Below are 17,678 nucleotides of genomic sequence, written 5' to 3'. Positions count from 1 at the left end.
TTAGCTACTATCCAAAATCAATCAATGTTTATTTGACAATTGATAAACATGAACTTACGTATTAACTGAATTGCTTAATTAATTAGTCTCTTTTGATATGTCTATTATTATTATTATTATTATTATTATTATTATTATTATTATTATTATTATTATTATTATTATCTCAAAAACAAAAAGTCATACAACCTACAATAAATTAGTGGGAAGCCGAGATACAATCTGGGCCCCTACTCCTCTAGCCAGAGCAAAGCCTACCCTATTAAAAATATGAGCTGCAGCAGGTGCTCCAATGTCTTGCGTCGTCGAGAACCTCTGAATTCGCTTAAGCAACGCAACAGCCTCCTTCTCTAATTCACCAAACGAAGAAAAGGAGAAGGGAATGAACCCATATCCAATCGCCTGACAACGAGCCTCATACTTAACCTGCTTCCGATGAGCTGCATCAGCCACAACCCGTCCAGGAATAAAGTCAGATAGCCCTGACTGTGTCAAAGGAGAAGATCCTATCAAATCTACACAGACATCGCGACCACGATCCCAAGAATAAAGTAACACATCAGCAGGTCTGAGGGCCTCGTCATTCCCTCCAGACAACCCAATGTCAACCTCTTTCCTTGCTGAAATCCCAGAACGATAGCAAATATCTACTAGGGTATCCCGAACAACATTATGTCTATGTTTAATACCCACGTGCACGATACCAGCACACGACAAAAACATAATTTTATATCTCACAAATAATACCCTAAAGTTGCGAGTAATTTGGACTGGAGGTAGTATAAAGGAACTATTAAGAACTTTTGTGCCTGCGCTGAAAGCCAAAAACATAGCTTGAAGCCTTGCACCAATGAATGAGGGTAAACGAAATTTTCATTCATAATTACACAAATCTTTCATTTTCACTTGGTTCTAAACATTCAAATCAATAAAAAGACTTGTTTCATTAAAAAAATAAAAAAAAAATAATAAATAAATAAATAAATAAATAAATAATAATAATAATAATAATAATAATAATAATAATAATAATAATAATAATAATAATAATAATAATAGTAGGAAAAAGCTAATAAGCGCCCCTAGTAACACTAACGAAGTAACACCTAGCGGGCCACATCGTGTCAACCACATATAAGAATTTGGGATAAAAAAAATTTGCAATATAATCTCACATTTTATAACGATAGATATATATATCATAATATCACATCTCCATCAATATCTTTGCTTTGATACGTTAATCTTTCAAAAAAGGAAGGAAATCAAATGAAATCATGATGTGAAAAGCAAAACAAATCTCTTACATCAAACTAATTAGCTGTATATATATATATATGCATGCATGTATTATTCATTTTATAAGCTAATTATCTAACCTCACAAAAAGGTAACAAAAATAATACTCCTTCATTTTTATAGCTCTTATCTAACATATAGATGTTACGCATATATTTATATATATACAAGTAGCATAAATTTTGTTTTAGCAAACCATAATATCTATCACACATTATTTTTCGTCTCGACTCTCTCGAGTTGTGAGACAATCATTGTTCAAACAAAATGGTACGGAGGTGTACTTGGATTGTTATTCTTCCCGTTATTGTGTTGCTTACGGTTCTATCAGTCACGATTACAGAATCGATGGCGGCTGATGATGGTTGCAACAGATTTGAGGGGAGTTGGGTGTCGGATCCGAGTTACCCATTATACGATTCGTCGGTATGTCCATTTTTGCGTAAACAATTTGATTGCCAAAAGAATGGAAGGCCATATAAGTCTTACCTTGGCTATAGATGGCAGCCTACTGGATGTAATCTTACCAGGTAACGAACTCTATCTCAATATTATTGAATGTGTTACAAGATAATTATTTTTAAATATTACTCCGTATTGAATGTGTTACTACAAGATTCTTTGTGTTAGAGAAATTTATGAGAATATACACACAACATTCTCTTAATACTTTTATGTTCTTATGTTCCATAAATACTTTGCTTGTTTTTCATAAATTTATTGTTAGACATATCTTTCATAATAATATAATTAAAGTAATATTTAAAAATGTAATCATTAATAATACTATCTTTGTTTCTTACTATTCCGATATTTTTAATAAAGAGTATTTTTCCCTTGTTGCAAATAATAAGAAATGGGATACTATTTTACAAGTTATACATGAGTTAAGTACAATAGTGGGGTCTAAGTTTTTAATTTTTTCACCTTTTGGGACCTATGTTTTTTTTTTTTTTTCACCGTTTAGGACCTCATGTGCAATTTCCGGTGTACATTTAACTAGGTTGAGTTAAATAACTTAGTCCCTTAGTTAAGAACTTAGTCAATTAGAAAGTTGGTAGGAAAAAAAAACTTAGTCCCCTATAAAACTTAGACCTCTAAAAGCATTTTTTTGACTGATTTGATTGGTGGTCTTTCAAAAAGAGACACGTGTGTGCTTGGGGTATTGGAAGCGTATGCAAGAAGCTTGATTTTGGTATAAATTTAAACCAGCCTCATAATCGTATAATTAAACAGGTATAGCTGTTCATATATGCTACAACTCATAGGTGGCGTACTTTTAATTTACTAATAAGTCTAATCTTTTTGGAAAAATACAAAAAAAAAAAAAAAAAAAAAAAAAAAAAAAAAAAAAAAAAAAATCAATTCTATAAATAGATTAAGTTATACAGAAAATTTTAGTTTTTATCTTTATGTATATTGATAGAAGATAAAATTAAAAGAGAAATATATTAAATCCTAATGGAATCCAATTTATGATTATTGTGGAGTTACTTTTATTTTATTTTTATTTACAGGTGAAAAAAGATTTCATAATAAAAGATAGTCAAATAACAATTGCAAACAATTCTTAAGAAAACAAAAATTCTAACAGTATAATTTAGACTTAAACAATTTTTATCCTATTATACATACAGATAAAAGTTTGTTGTAATCCACGCCTAATCCCTCCTTAGGTAGATTTATTTTCTTGTTTTAGGGTTCGTTTGGCATCGTTGTGGTTTTCTGTTTTTTTGTTTTTGGTTTTTTAAAAGTATACAATATATGTCACATAATGAATCAAATATTATTGGGAAATTCTCAATGGTAGCCACGTACTATTGCTTATTTTCAATGGTAGCCAATTTTTTTTTCGATTCTCAATGGTAGCCTTTAACTTTTTAAAATTTTCAACCGTAACCTTATTTATGTTTTTCCGTTAAATCTAACCTTATTTCAAACCAAGGTTAACTTTTTTTTTTTTTTAAAAGTAAAAATTAAAATATATAAAATAAAAAATAAAACAACCCTCCATTGCTCCACTACTCCACAGTCCACACCAGCCCACCACCCTCTCCCCCACCTCTTCCATCGTCGACGCAGCGCTAACATCCACCGGCGACTCTATGTGACACCTGACTCATCCTCTTCCTCCACCCCGATACCCACCCTTTCCCCACCCCCATTCATTTTCAAGCTCAAGCTAAGGCAACAATAGCGATACTCATGACCGAAGTAACCGCGAAATTGTCTCACGCATGCCCGTTAATCACTTATACGCTTCCATTGCGTCTGCAAATTGTAGAATTCCTTAATCAATTCCCCCAATTTCATCAAACTTCAACTCAATCAAGCCCTAATTCCCAACTTCGAATCAATCGCTAAAGATGAAGACGAAGATTAAGACGACCTTATTTGGGTTGCTATCCAACGACTTCGTTCGTTTAGACGATTAACTTTTGCTGATTATTCGTCAAGACCATGAATCTGGTCGTGTGCGACCTTCTACCATTAATGTCAACAAGTTTGATGGAATCATCGTGAGTGCAATTGGGGGAGGGTAAAAGTGGGTTTGAAAGGAGGAGGGGGCTAGATGTCGGGGAGAACTGCTAGTGGGTGGGGGTTGGTCAGTGCCGGTGGGATAGAACGGAGGAAAGAGTTAGGGATGGAGCCATGGAAGGAGGAAGAAGATGAAGAAGAATGGGGATGGGTGGCAGCCATGAAGATGAAGGGAAGCAAGGAGAAAATGTTTAACTGTAGTCAAATTTTACAATTATTTTGCTTAACTGTAGTTAACTTAACAATTTTTTAACGTTTTTAAGTAGATGTGGTTACGGTTGAAAATTTTAACAAGTTAAAGGCTACCATTGAGAATCGAAAAAAAAATTGGCTACCATTGAAAATAAGCAATAGTACGTGGCTACCATTGAGAATTTCCCAATATTATTTAGTATTATTAAAATCGTGATAATTTTGAAAACTGACAATAGAAAAGTGGAAACACCTTTTTCTTGTTTCCTGTTTTTGGTTTTTAGTTTTCAAAAAAACAGAAAACTGAAAACCAAAAACGATGCCAAACAAGCCCTTAGTTTGTTGTTTTTTGTTCTTTTTTTTCTTTTTCTTTGTTGCCTTGGCTTGTTCCTCCATCGAAAAAAAACATACAGATAAAGTACTAATATTAAAAGGATATAATTTCTTTTTGATGCAAATATTAAAAGATACAATTTTGATATAGTTAGGATAATTAATTAAACGTACACTACTACACTTTTGGTAATTAATTGTTTGTTGAAAAAAATTGGATTTGAAATAATTAATAGTTTTTTTTTTTTTTTTGAAGAAAAATAATTAATAGTCAAATATTGGATTTGTGTTCGTTGAAAAAAATTGTTCCTAATTGCTTTGACAGGTGTATGTTTTTTTGCTTTGACAAAATTTATGAAGGGATTATGTTTTTATCAAGGGATTGTGTTTTTTAGACAATATTTAATGCTAAGGGACTAAGTTTTTACTCAGTTGAGTTAAAGGTGAGTTAAGTTACCGGATTCTTAACTCTAGGTCCCAAAAGGTGAAAAAAAAAAAACTTAGGTCCCAAAAGGTGAAAAAATAAAAAACTTAGACCCCAACAATGTACTTAACTCAGTTATACATACTCTATTAGTTTTTGCTGATAACGATTTGACTAATTTTCTCTCACGGAAAATTTTAAACTTAAACAACAAATAAAAACAGAGAAAATACTATATTTCGATAATTTTTAAGAGCATATAATTTGAAAATAATTTACACCAGTCAATTAACTAACATGAATCACATGATATTGTTTACCCATGACCCTTGAACATATTATTGACCTCATGTTAATCATGAATAATACTACGTATATAGAATAATAAATATCTAGCAATATTCCTCGACAATTTGATTATACAAAGTATATGTTAATATTCGCTCTTAGACAAATAAATTATGAAATACTCATTAGACAATTAAATTATACAAATTATATATTCCTATATCCTTAAAACTCAATAATCTATTAACCTATACTAAAAGCAAATCCTTCCATGACACTTGTCATGGACCTTGTGAAAAATTTTCCCGCCTTTCACCTTTTTTTTTTTTTTTTTCTCTTCTTTTGCAAAATTTATAAGTAAACTATTTATACCTTATGATATTTTCTTTCCACTTTGACAATTATATTTCATATATACCCAAATAAAATATTTCTGAATATCTTTTATATACTTTATGAAGTATTTTGTAATATTATTGTCAAAAATAGTTAACAACCGTGCATTGCACGGGATTTTAACCTAGTAAATAAATAAATATCAATCTCTAATATATATCTTGTGAGATTTAATTAACATGAATTACTATTGACTCTAACATCGGATAATAACCAAATTAAACAAGAATGCGCGCAAAAAACCATTGTGTATTAATTTCTAATTAGAACATTATTATTTGAGATTATCATAAATAATTTAATTCAGACGATTAAAAATTAAAGGTCTTACATATTTTGTATTTCATTACATCCCTGGTTAAATAAGAAAACTTTGTCATTTATCCTATTTTTCAAATTGGATAAGAAAGTGTATGTAATCCCATTGTAGTTGGATACATTTTTCACTCAACTAGTTGAAGCTAATGTCGTTTGGTACTCATATACCATTAGTTGGTACTCTAGCTTGGACACTTGGTAGGTAAGCTATACACAACATATAAGAAAAATATATCACGCTTTATTTTTATTTTTTTTGCTTTAATTTCCGTTTTAATAAATAGTAATTGGAGCTGTATAAGAATATAACAACAATAATAATAATACTCATGAGTGTGAGGGATTACTCAAATGGTAAAAGCTTCTCTAGGAGATTCTGAAATCGATTGTCACCTCTATCTTTGTGGCTATCTAAACACCAAAAAAAAAGAACGAGCTACCTAAACTTGAGGAAGATGATCTAAGCTCTACTAGTTTTTCTTTCAAAACAATTGGTTGGTGACTCAGTGATAAAAAAAATATATATATCATTTTGTACTTTTTTCCCACTTTTTCTTTAAGATAAATAGTTTAGTTATAGTGATTTTTATACAAACATGGGTACAAGTTACTCTGGTAAGTATATTTCGATTGTTCAAATAATTATTGCTCATTTATTCATCAAATGATTAATGATTAAAATTAATTGCATTCAGTGAATATAATAATTTTCAAGCTTCTTGCAAAGTATGAAATTGATTTATTAGTTCAATTTAATTGACCCCCTTTTTCTTAACTTAAAATACAGGTATGATGTAAATGACTTTTTCACAAAATTTAGTGGAAAGAAAATATTGTTTGTGGGGGATTCACTAAGCCTAAATCAATGGCAATCTCTTACTTGCATGCTTCATGCGGGCAATCCAAACGCTACATACAACTTGACGCAACAACAACCCATGTATTCCTTTCAATTTCCTGTAAGTCACTTGATTAGCTTTTTTATTAACCATTCAATCTATTGCACTATCAATTGTTAACTAATTTATGGTGACTAAATTACAATAATTTTTATAACCAAATATTAATTGATCCTGGGATCGATTCTCATCATCTGCCCTTGTGGCTCTCTAACACCCCAAAAAAAATAGGCAATTTTATAAACTTGGTTGCTCGTTACGTTGGGTGAATGAGACAAGGGTGGTATCTAGAGCCCCCAATGATAAGGAACTATTGGGTTTATTGGCTAAGTGTTGAATGTAGACATGTGGTTGTAATGGGGACGATAGTGACGGGGTTGCTAATGACTTGACATGTTGGGTAGAATAAAATGTTGGATTTGGTTGTAATTGGTGGTTAATTTACTTAAACAAATTAGGAGGGAAAGAGACCTATGTTCCTATTGAGTATTGATCTAGAAAGAAAAAAAAAGTTTCATGACATACAAAGTGTACGTGTCATGAGACATTTTCACATTCACTAAATTTTATAGTGTTTAAACACATGACCAGTGGTAATTAAGTTAGAAGTTTTAACCATCTAAGCCAATTTACTTATGTTTTTACATTTAACTAAAATTAATTACATCTAATTTTCAATAGAGGTTCTTATTTTGGTTTATTTTTCTTCCTATATTGTTTACTAATGTTTATTATGCACTTTATGTATTTAGAAACTTATACATTATAATATGAAAATTTAAAGTAATAACCCAGGACATTACTTGGACCACACACTAGTTGATTGAGTTAAATATGTGTAAGTTTAAGTATTTAATTTTAAAAATTTAGGAAAAATAAAAAGACAATTTTCTCTTCTAGATATGACTAAATTTAAATAATTTTTTTGGAATTGCAGGAGTATAATCTCACAATTAATATGCAATGGCATCAATTCCTAGTGGACATAGATGTGGAACCAACAGGCAGAATTTTAAAGCTTGAGTCTATCAAGGGTGGTGATGCATGGACTGATTTTGACTTGCTCATCTTTGATAGTTGGCATTGGTGGTTTTATGTTCCACCCCAGCAACCGTATGTCTCAATCTATTTATATATTTTTTGTATATTTCAAGTATCTATTACTACTTTTTCTCAAAAAAAAAAAAAGTTGTTAATATATATTGGAATACATTTGTAGATGGGATTTGATACAATTAGGAAATGAAACAAAGAAGGATATGAATCGAATAGAGGCATTCAAGATTGCGCTAGGAACTTGGGCAAAATGGGTTGATTCCGCGCTTGATCATAGTAGAACCAAAGTTTTTTATCAAGGCATCTCAGCGTCGCACTATCAGTGAGATAATACTTGCCTTATCCTTCACCGTTAAAACTATATTATGCTTCAATTAGAAACTGTACTACATGCATATTGTTTGCAATGATTAGACATTTTTCCCCTCCGCTTTATGTCAAATCGTTGCAAATAATATGTAACATATGTAGTAAATAGGTAGAACAGTAGATTTAGAAAAACAAAGTACTCGTAGCTATACAAAATTGTACTACGTAATCATAGATGACATAAACTGAATTTGTATTCTTCTTATCATCTTATCTAATTACTTTAATCATATAGTCCGTCAAATTACATACGATATGTTATTACTCCATGTGTATGTTACATGTACCAATACAATAACCTCTCTTTTTCTTCTTTTTTTTCTTTTTTTTTTTTAATTAAAACAACATACAAAAGACAATTACTGTGCCAACTTTGATTTTATATTCTAACACATCCTAAATGACATAATTCCCATGAAATTGGCAGTGGCATTGATTTTGGGAAACCAACGGCACAAGGTTGTGATAAGGAGACACAACCAATACCTGGATCAAAAAGCCCAGCACCACCAAGCCCAGGAATCGGTATAGTGAATAACATATTGGGCCAAATGAATAACCCGGCTTTCTTTTTGGACGTCTCATTGTTGACCCAATTAAGGCCCGATGCACATCCACAGAATTATGGTGCCTCAAAAACTGGCGGAGATTGCACACATTGGTGTCTTGCTGGTGTTCCTGATACTTGGAATTTACTACTTTATGCTTCTTTATAGTTTTTTAGGCCTTTATTTTTCATTTTTTATGATTAATTAAGGGATACACAATTAAAGTCTCATTCTTGATAGACTAAGTTGTTGAAATACACATTTATTTTTAATGAAATGTTTAAGAAATAAAAAGTTTAAATTGTCCTCCTTCCTTATGGTACTCGCAGATAGCCAGATATAGGTCTTTGTACATTATAATTGCATTATTCCTTTGACTTTATAGATTTATATTACTGTTTTTATTGTTTATAATGTTTTATAAACAATAAAAACAGTAATATAAATCAATATTAACCGGGGCTTCCTCTATTGTACTATTTTCTATGTACTCCCTCCGCCCACGATTATCTGCACCAAATATATTTTTTGCGGATTCCTAAGCAAAACTTTTAGTGTAGTTTAATTAAGTTTGAGTGGGTTTAATTAAATAGTAAAAATGAGGGAAATAGGAGACAGAAAGTGGTCCCATACTCCCATATGTTTAAGTATGATAGTGGGTTAAATGAGTAGGAAAGAGGAGAGAGAAAGTGGTCTCACATGTTTAATTAAAAAAGGTTAAACAAAATTAAAACAAAAAAGTAAGGGTAAGATGGTCTTTTTACACTTTAAATTTTACTAAAAGAGGAAAGAAAAAAATTTGTTGCACATAATAGAGAGCACCCATTTATGACAAATGTTGCAGATAATTGTGGGCGGAGGGAGTATAAGAAATGTGAGTGGGACACAAATCCTAAGTGCATGAAAAAAATGTACATGCACATGAGTTGAGGCGTAAACATTTAAAGAAATATGGGCTATTTTTGGTAGTTGAGTGAATAAAAAAAAATACGAAGGCAATTTGGTCTTTTCATAGTGTCCAAAAAATGGAAACAATAAATTGGGACACCTAAAATAAAAAATGGGAAAAATGATATCGGACACCCAAAATGAAAAATGAGAAAAACATTATGAGACGAGTGGAGTAACATATTTGTGCAAGTAAGGTTATATTGGAAGAAAGAAATAACACAATATAAAAAGATCCTTAGCGGCCAAACAAGAAAGTGTTGCAACCAATTATTATAACGTGGACATAAAAGAAAAGTATTACGGAAGGAGTTTAGAAATTAACTAGGTTAGAGCCCGTGCCATTCAAGTTGTCAATTTGGGTATTCAAGTCGGGTTCGGGCCGCGTCGAGTCAAATTAGGTTTTCGAGTTGAATTAGGATCAGGTTATATTGAGTTAATCTAGCCTCAGATCAGGTTAATTCAGGTTCAGGTCGGGTCAATTTTAGTTTAGATTATTCCGGGTCGTTTACCTTTTTGCGTGTAGGTCGGGTTCGATTTGAGTCAAATTCAGATCGGGTTCAATTTCAGGTTCAGGTTGTGTTGAGTCGCAGAGTCGGGTTTGGGTTAATAGATGGTACATTTAGGATCGGGCTAGGGTTGGGTCAATAATAATTGTTTGATTAGATAATCGTAAAGTTAGATCATTTTTGCTTTTGGTTCAAGTTCAATTCGAATATATAATGATGTGGTGAATCTGAACCTATATAATTTGATCAAACATTATCAAGATTTTATTAAGCCTATATGCGAAGTAATAGATGACAAAGGTATATAAGCTGAACAAATTGTACCAATATTTTGTTAAGAATTGAGGATTTGAAGAATTGTACAAGCTGAAAGAAAGGTGTGTAAAATTTTATTAAACCTTTCATGACTCGAGTCAATAAAAGGTTGTATGTGTTGGGTTATAACCGTTTTCAGGCTCTAACTAGTTCGGGTTCAGATTGTTGTCAGGTCGGATTAAAATCGGTTGACGGTTACTGTTAGATTGGGTGGAGGTTCGGGTTTAAGACATAAAGTTTTGGATTAAATCGGTAATCGATTAACAACATGTCGGGTTCCAGTCGGGTTGCAAGTCACTATTTTCACCCCATTGTTCGGGTACTGATCAAGTTCAGATCATTGCCGGTTCAGGTTGGGTTCTCGGGTCTGGTCAGTTTTTGCCAGCTAAACGTGCCATATATGCACGGTGATCATTATAGATTATTAATAGATAATTATTATAATCATAAATTAGTCGAGGAATAATAAAAGTATGTGATATGTTAAATTTTAATTGTAGCTTCTAATACACAATCAAAAATAAAAGTAAGCAAAAAAATCCGAGCAATATTTTTTTTGTTGTAAAACAAATCACGAAATATTTTTAAGAATATAATTTTTGGTTTATAGTTGTCCAATTTTCTGTTTTAGAAAAATTATTTGTGAAATCTTTTTATTTTAAATATACTATATTAATATGGAATATATACAACAAATAATATTATTTTTGAAATCGATTTGTTTCCTTAATTAATAATTTTTTTATATTAAAAAATAATAATAGTTAAGGACACACTAGAAGATGACACGTGTCATTGTCGGTGTGTCTTTTAATAAATATGATTGAATTGATTGATTTTTTAGACAATGCAGCTAGAGTAATATACTACCTCCGGATCAATTTAGTTGCAACAATTTCCATTTTGGGGTGGTTCAAATTACTTGCAACAAAAAAAAAATTCTTATTTGGTAACTTTTGGCCTGTAAAATGACATATATGCCCTTACTTTTTCTCTTAAACACTCTTATTAAATTACAAATCTGATTTCATTAAATTAAACCCCAAGCTTAATTAATTAAACTCTCACCCCTTTAGTTTTCTCTCTCCTCCTCCAACCCCCTTTTCATGGTGGCTTCGTGGTGTTAAGAGCAGTGGGGGTTGTAGATCAGCGGCGTGGGTTTGGTTTTGTGGGTGGGTTTCGTGGTGTTTGATCGTCGGGTTTCGTGGGTAGGTCTCGTTGGTTTGATGAGTTGGTGGTGATGGGTTTTGTGGTTGAAGATCGGCGACTGTAGACACCTAAAAATGTCTCCCCAAAACCAAACCCGTTGATGAACACCTTTCACCGCCATTATTGGTCGAGTTGAGTATTTAATCTTTGAAGTGCTTAAATCCATGTTCTATCCAATATATTTCATGAACCAATCCAATTTCTAGCTTATTTCCCTAAACCATAACCTATTTTCCACTTTTCGTGTCCACATCGCAAAACTGAGAGAAACTGATTTTATGGATATAAAATTTTGATCCAATTATTATTTTGTTGGATAGGCCTTTAAATAAGCTTTCCAACCATATATCATAAGCCCAGTTCCGAGCTATAACGAAAAAGATATGAGCAAAACATTAAACTCGGCCCAAAACCGACACCCTTCTACTAAAACAGCCATATCTTAAAATCTACGAATTATTTTGACCTGATTCTAATTGGGTTGAAAATTAGACTTGATAAGCTTTCCAATGATATATTATATGCTTTATTCTGAGTTACGGATCAAAAGTTATGATGATTTTAAAAACGGGTAAAAAACTGGAATTACCGCGCAGCAGCTAAAATGCCGCGACGCGGTAAGATCTGACGTGGCACGGGAGAAATTCCCGTGACAAGGTAATTTGGAGGGAATTTTCATGTTTTTTAGTGCCCTGTGACTTGGCATAAGTACCGTGACCCGGCGCCATATGCCGTGACACGGTGGACTTTGCCGCGTCACGGCGTTTTCTGCCGTGTCACGGTGGGTTGCTACCGTGTCACGGTGCTTAAAACTTTCCCGCGTCACGGGGAACTGTGCCGCGACACGGGAATTACTGCCGTGTCACGGTAGGAATTCCCGTGTCACGGTGCCAGTGCTGTGACACGGGACAACTCCGTGTTTTTTCCGCGTAATCCCTTCACGCGTTTTTACTCCCGTAGGTCAAATATTTCCCGCGTCACGCTAATTTCCCCCGTGACACGGTAGAGTCCGACCGTGTCACGGTACAGTCTGACCGTGTCACGGTACAGTCTGACCGTGTCGCGGTAGCCTTTTTTAGGGTTTTTATCTTTTTAGGGTTCCGTGTGTTCCCTCTGCTCATTTTCCCTATAAATACCCCCCTCCTTTTTGCAGTTCGGGGCAGCAATAATCATTCTCTCTCACCTTGCACCAAAAATCATCCTCTTCTCCCTCTTTAACCTAATTTCTAGCCTCCTTATTCTTCCATAATAATTCCCCTAAGCACTCCAAGGAGTTCATACAATACCCAAAGTTCTATACTTAAACCAAGGCGTGAAAGGTATAATTGACTGAGGGTTTGGACCAAATCAACTCTACTTTAATTTAATTTCCATTTACTTTATATTTTTATTAAAGTTACTAACAGTTTATTCATGATGTAGCAATTTAAAGGAACGCGCGGAATGTGAGTAATTAATTAATTTAATTACTCTTATTTTATTTTTAATATTGCTAGTATCATGATTAGGGTTGTTATTATTATTATTTGATTTGGCTAACACTATTATTGTTAAATTGCTTCCAATATTAATGTTTATTCTATTGTATTTTTTATGATCACCATATTGCATGTTAAAGGGAATATGTAATTGAAAATCACGCCTAATAAGATAATTTGGACAACCGGTTTAGGTTCCTTTTAATCTTGTTGTTTAATCAAGTGATCACAATATTTTAGAATTATATGTTGCATTAATATTCAACCAATTTAGCTTAATAATAGTTTGGAGCAAATTGAATATTTTGTTTGTATGCCTTTGAGATCGCAGGAATCACTTTTCACTATAAGAATCGAGTAGAGGCCAATACGGGCGAATGTGACTCCATGACTCACTTCGTACCATCATCCCCGATCCTCCTTTCGTGGTTCCGAACCATATGGAGTTAGTAATCTCATGGATTATGAATGGGGTGTAACCTTCACGGGTCAATCGTTGTTGCCTATCGTTGTCCCTTATCGTGGTTGCCTTTTTATGATCCGTGGACGGTTTACAAGTTCCTTAAAAACTTGTTGGCGGCTCCCTACTTTATTTGTCCCTAATCGTTGTCCCTAATCGTAATGTCAATTCCCACTTCCTATGAGTGCCAAGCATATTCACTACATGCTTTTTAACGTAGGCGCACTTCGAGCGACGCCTACAGCGACGTGTGGGTTTCGTGGTTGAAGATCGGTGACGTGTGGGTTTCGTGGGTGCTGGATTCGTGGGTTGCTGGGTGCGTGAGGGGCGGTGGTGGTGGGTGGCTGGGTTCGTGGGTTGCTGGGTTGCTGAGTGCGTGAGGTGGTGGTGGGTTGGCGGGTTCCTAGGTTCGTGTGGTGGCTGGGTTCGGGGGTTGCTGAGTACGTGAGGTGGTGGTGGGTGATGTGTCCATTTTATATAGTATTTTACCCCCGTCCCTTGGTCATAATTAGTAGTGTTTTTGGCTCTTTAGAGCCACTTTTATTACTAATTGGTGTTTTCTAGTGTTTTCGTAGATTTGGTTGACTTTCGCAAGGATTTATGCTTTTGGAGTATTTTCCCGAGTTATTTTGGAGCAATCACGAGCATTAGAGAAGCACGACCAGATTCAATAGCCCAGGGCCGGTTAGAGCCATCGAACCGGTGATTAAGGGCTCGGTATAGGTGATACCGGGGCATTTGGACCGAGTATTCAAGACCCAAAGAGGAAACCCAGATTGGCCCGAAGAATTGGAGCCCAATCAAAGTCCAAATAGTGGCCCAAATGAGCCGCCCGGCCAAAGAGGCTGGCGCCCGGAGGCGCGCCCGGCCGGGCGGGAGAAACTTAGGCAGGCGCCCGGTGACGCGCCCGGCCGGGCGGGAGAAACTTAGGCTGGCGCCCGGTGACGCGCCCGGCCGGGCGCGAGATTAGTATTAATAAGCAAACAAGGCGCGATCGTGTTATTGTTAGGAGACGATTAGCGTCGTTTAAGTTTGTTTTAGTTTAGGATTTTTGTACGGAGTATAAATACTCCTCCGTAATACGTTTTTAGGATCTCTTCTTCTTCTCTTTACTCTTTCTTTACTCTCTTAATTATTCTCTTAGAATCCTTTCTCTCAACTTTTGTTCTTAATTCTACTCTTAATTCCAGATTACTTTTTGGTAACAATTTCTTCCCCTTTAACTTCAGTTATTTTATTTGCTTCCTTGATTATGCTTTTATTTATTTATTTGATTAGTTTAGATTTAATTATGTGTGAGTAGTTTTATTTCTAGGGTTTATGGGGATCCTTAAATAATATGAAGGGGTAAATTATTGTTGTTGATTATCAATGCTAGATTAATTTCCTACTGATTGATTTAATGCTCTGTGACTAGATTGGGCCTATCTTTTATGCATGAGTTTGACAATATTGATTCAAGATTCGAGAGATGAGAATTGATGTTTAGGTCTAGTTTCAATAGGCAGGTTAATTTATAAATGGTTAAGTCGAGATTCGAGAGATGAGATTTAATACCGATAAATTAATTATGTGATTGTAATACGTAGCGAAAGCCCTTTACAATCTGGTTAATTGATGCATTGATGATTGACTATTATTGATTATTGGTATTGCATGATAATTTCTTATTGAATTGTTTTAATGTTTTACAATTGCGGCTTGTAAAAGTATAGCAATATTAAATTGATGAATCGAGCAGATGTTAATTTGATATTAAAGGCTATTTTCAATAAGAACTTAGATCTAGTAAATTGCGAGAGCCTGTTAGATCTATGTTGATTAATAAATTGCGAGAGCCTGTTAATCATGTTATTTATGCAATGTCAATGATTGATTACTATGTTTTACCCTGGAGTATTATTTATTGGTGAACCTATGCCCTAGATTCTTTTATTTATTATTTTCTCCTTATTCTCAATCTTAGTAGTTTAGTTTCTTATTCAAATATAAATATTGGTCACTTCATAATCTAGATTATTTTAGTTAATTAGGAATAGAAAGACTTGTTTCCCTGTGGAGATCGACCCTACTTCCCTATCTACTTTAGTTAGAGGATTTAGGAATTATTTTTGATTAGGGGATACGACTTTACCCTGTCAAAATTTGGCGCCGTTGCCGGGGAAACGGTTTTATTTTTATTTATGATTGTTTTTGTAGTCTAGATTATTTCTCTTTTGTCTCAGAGAGCGTTAGTTCTATGAGACAAATCTCATATTTGCTTCTAGTTTTTGTTTATGCCCAGGTGTTCCAGATCACGTTACATCCCATTCGATCTTGAGATCGAACGTTCCTTCCATAGACAGAAAAACTTCTACAAGCAAATCCTGGCGGATTCTTGTGATAATAACAATAATCACCGCGATCCTCCAACTGATTCCAGCGATTTAGAGGCATCATCAGACGCGGAATCAGAGATGACGGCTCCAAAGAATCTTAGTGACTATTCACAACCAAAGCTTACGGATTTTCCACATCTCACCCCTACTCCGGCTCTTGATGGGGTTCAATTTGAAATTAAACCTCAATTTATAACGATTATAGAGAGGAAGCAATTCAGTGGAGCCAAGGGTGAAGACCCGAATCTTCACATTGCCGACTATTGTCAATATTGCAACACCATCAGGCAAGCCGGGGTCACTCAAGACCAAATCAAGGAGATTCTCTTTCCCTTCTCTTTAACTGGAAAAGCTAAATTGTGGTTTAATGGCTTAAATAGAACTACACTTGGTATAACTGACTGGGAAACTCTTGTTTTGAATTTCTATAACAAGTATTATCCTGCAGAGAGAACATCAGTACTACGGAGTGCGATTCAGAACTTTGCCCGAGAAGCCGATGAATCTTTATATGAGGCTTGGGAGAGGTTCAATGACTTACAAAGAGAATGCCCTCACCATAATTTAGCACAATGGCAGTTAATCCAAGCCTTTTATAACGACATTGGAAATTCCTCTAGAATAATTTTAGACTCTGCAGCTAGTGGGAGATTTATGAATCTTAATGTTGATGATGCAGGTCAGGTTATTGAAGATATGGCGATACACAATTCCCAATATGGGAATCCCAGAGGATTTGCTAACAGGGGGAAGCATAGTGTCGACTCTGTATCCTTTTTGCAAGCTCAACTAACCTCTATTTGCCAAAAATTAGATAATCTGAGCACTGCTAATGTAGCTAATGTTTCTGCAATTAATAATAATTCTAATGAGGCTTTCTGTGAAAATTGTGGTATTGTAGGTCATTGGGAGCAGGATTGCAGGAGTTCCATGGAGCAAGTTAATGCCTTCCAAGCTTATAGGCAGAATAACCTATACTCCAACACTTACAATCCTGGGTATCGGAATCATCCATACCTTTCCTACCGGAGCACTAATGTTCAAAATCCACCACCACAAGAACCACAGGCGCCGCAGCAACAGCAGCAGAAATATTATCATCCCAATGCTAGCCAGAAGAACCAGCCACAACAAACCTCCTCATCTTCTGACCCTTCTTTGGTGGAAATTAGAGCAATGTTGGCCAATATGCAAAAGCACATGGAGAGCAGAGATGCGACAATTGATCAAATTCTAGCGCATAATAAAATTGTAGATAATCAAATTGCGCAACTCTCCGCTACTCTACAAGCCCGCCAACAGGGAGCCCTGCCGGCACAGCCGACTAGGCCTACGGATCAAGCATTTGCAATCACTCTACGGAGTGGTTCAAACTATGAAGGGCCTTCTATGCCCAAAGTTGATGAACCTGTTTTATCAAATAATGCTAATCTTGATTCCATTAAACCAAACAATGTAGTTGATAGCCCTGCAGGGCTAAAGGATAATACTAACATATCTAATTCTACATTGCAGAGTAAAACTCCAGAGAAGGTGGCTACTCCAGACAAGAATAAGAATGCTCCAAAGCCAATTATCAAACTTCCTTTCCCCAATCGTCAATCGAAGACAAACTTGGATAAGCATTTTGGTAAGTTCCTGGAGGTGGTAAAAGATTTGAAGGTAACAGTTCCCTTTACTGAATTGATCACACAAATCCCCTCGTATGCAAAATTTATGAA

The 17,678-nt window shown here is 34.5% G+C and overlaps 1 protein-coding gene and 1 non-coding gene across 2 annotated transcripts; one reads left to right on the top strand and one right to left on the bottom strand.

Annotated features, from left to right (window-relative positions):
* The first annotated feature begins 1,317 nt into the window (after nt 1-1,317).
* Nucleotides 1,318-8,969, top strand: LOC145591583 (protein trichome birefringence-like 41). The gene is made up of 5 exons (XM_081648114.1): nt 1,318-1,829; nt 6,576-6,747; nt 7,625-7,800; nt 7,907-8,065; nt 8,540-8,969. Exons 1-5 carry the CDS (start codon nt 1,567-1,569, stop codon nt 8,826-8,828), a joined length of 1,059 nt encoding a protein of 352 aa, XP_081504240.1. The 5' UTR covers nt 1,318-1,566; the 3' UTR covers nt 8,829-8,969.
* Nucleotides 8,970-16,416: 7,447 nt separating this feature from the next.
* Nucleotides 16,417-16,523, bottom strand: LOC145565644 (small nucleolar RNA R71). Its single transcript, XR_014095070.1, has one exon. It is a non-coding gene; the product is annotated as a small nucleolar RNA R71 (small nucleolar RNA).
* Between the last annotated feature and the right edge of the window lie 1,155 nt (nt 16,524-17,678).

Source organism: Chenopodium album, chromosome 1 (genome assembly GCF_948465745.1).
Source record: "Chenopodium album chromosome 1, dcCheAlbu1.1, whole genome shotgun sequence".
NCBI lineage: Eukaryota > Viridiplantae > Streptophyta > Magnoliopsida > Caryophyllales > Amaranthaceae > Chenopodium > Chenopodium album.
The sequence above is the reverse complement of the archived record's forward strand: the minus strand, read 5'-3'. Positions and strand labels throughout refer to the sequence as shown.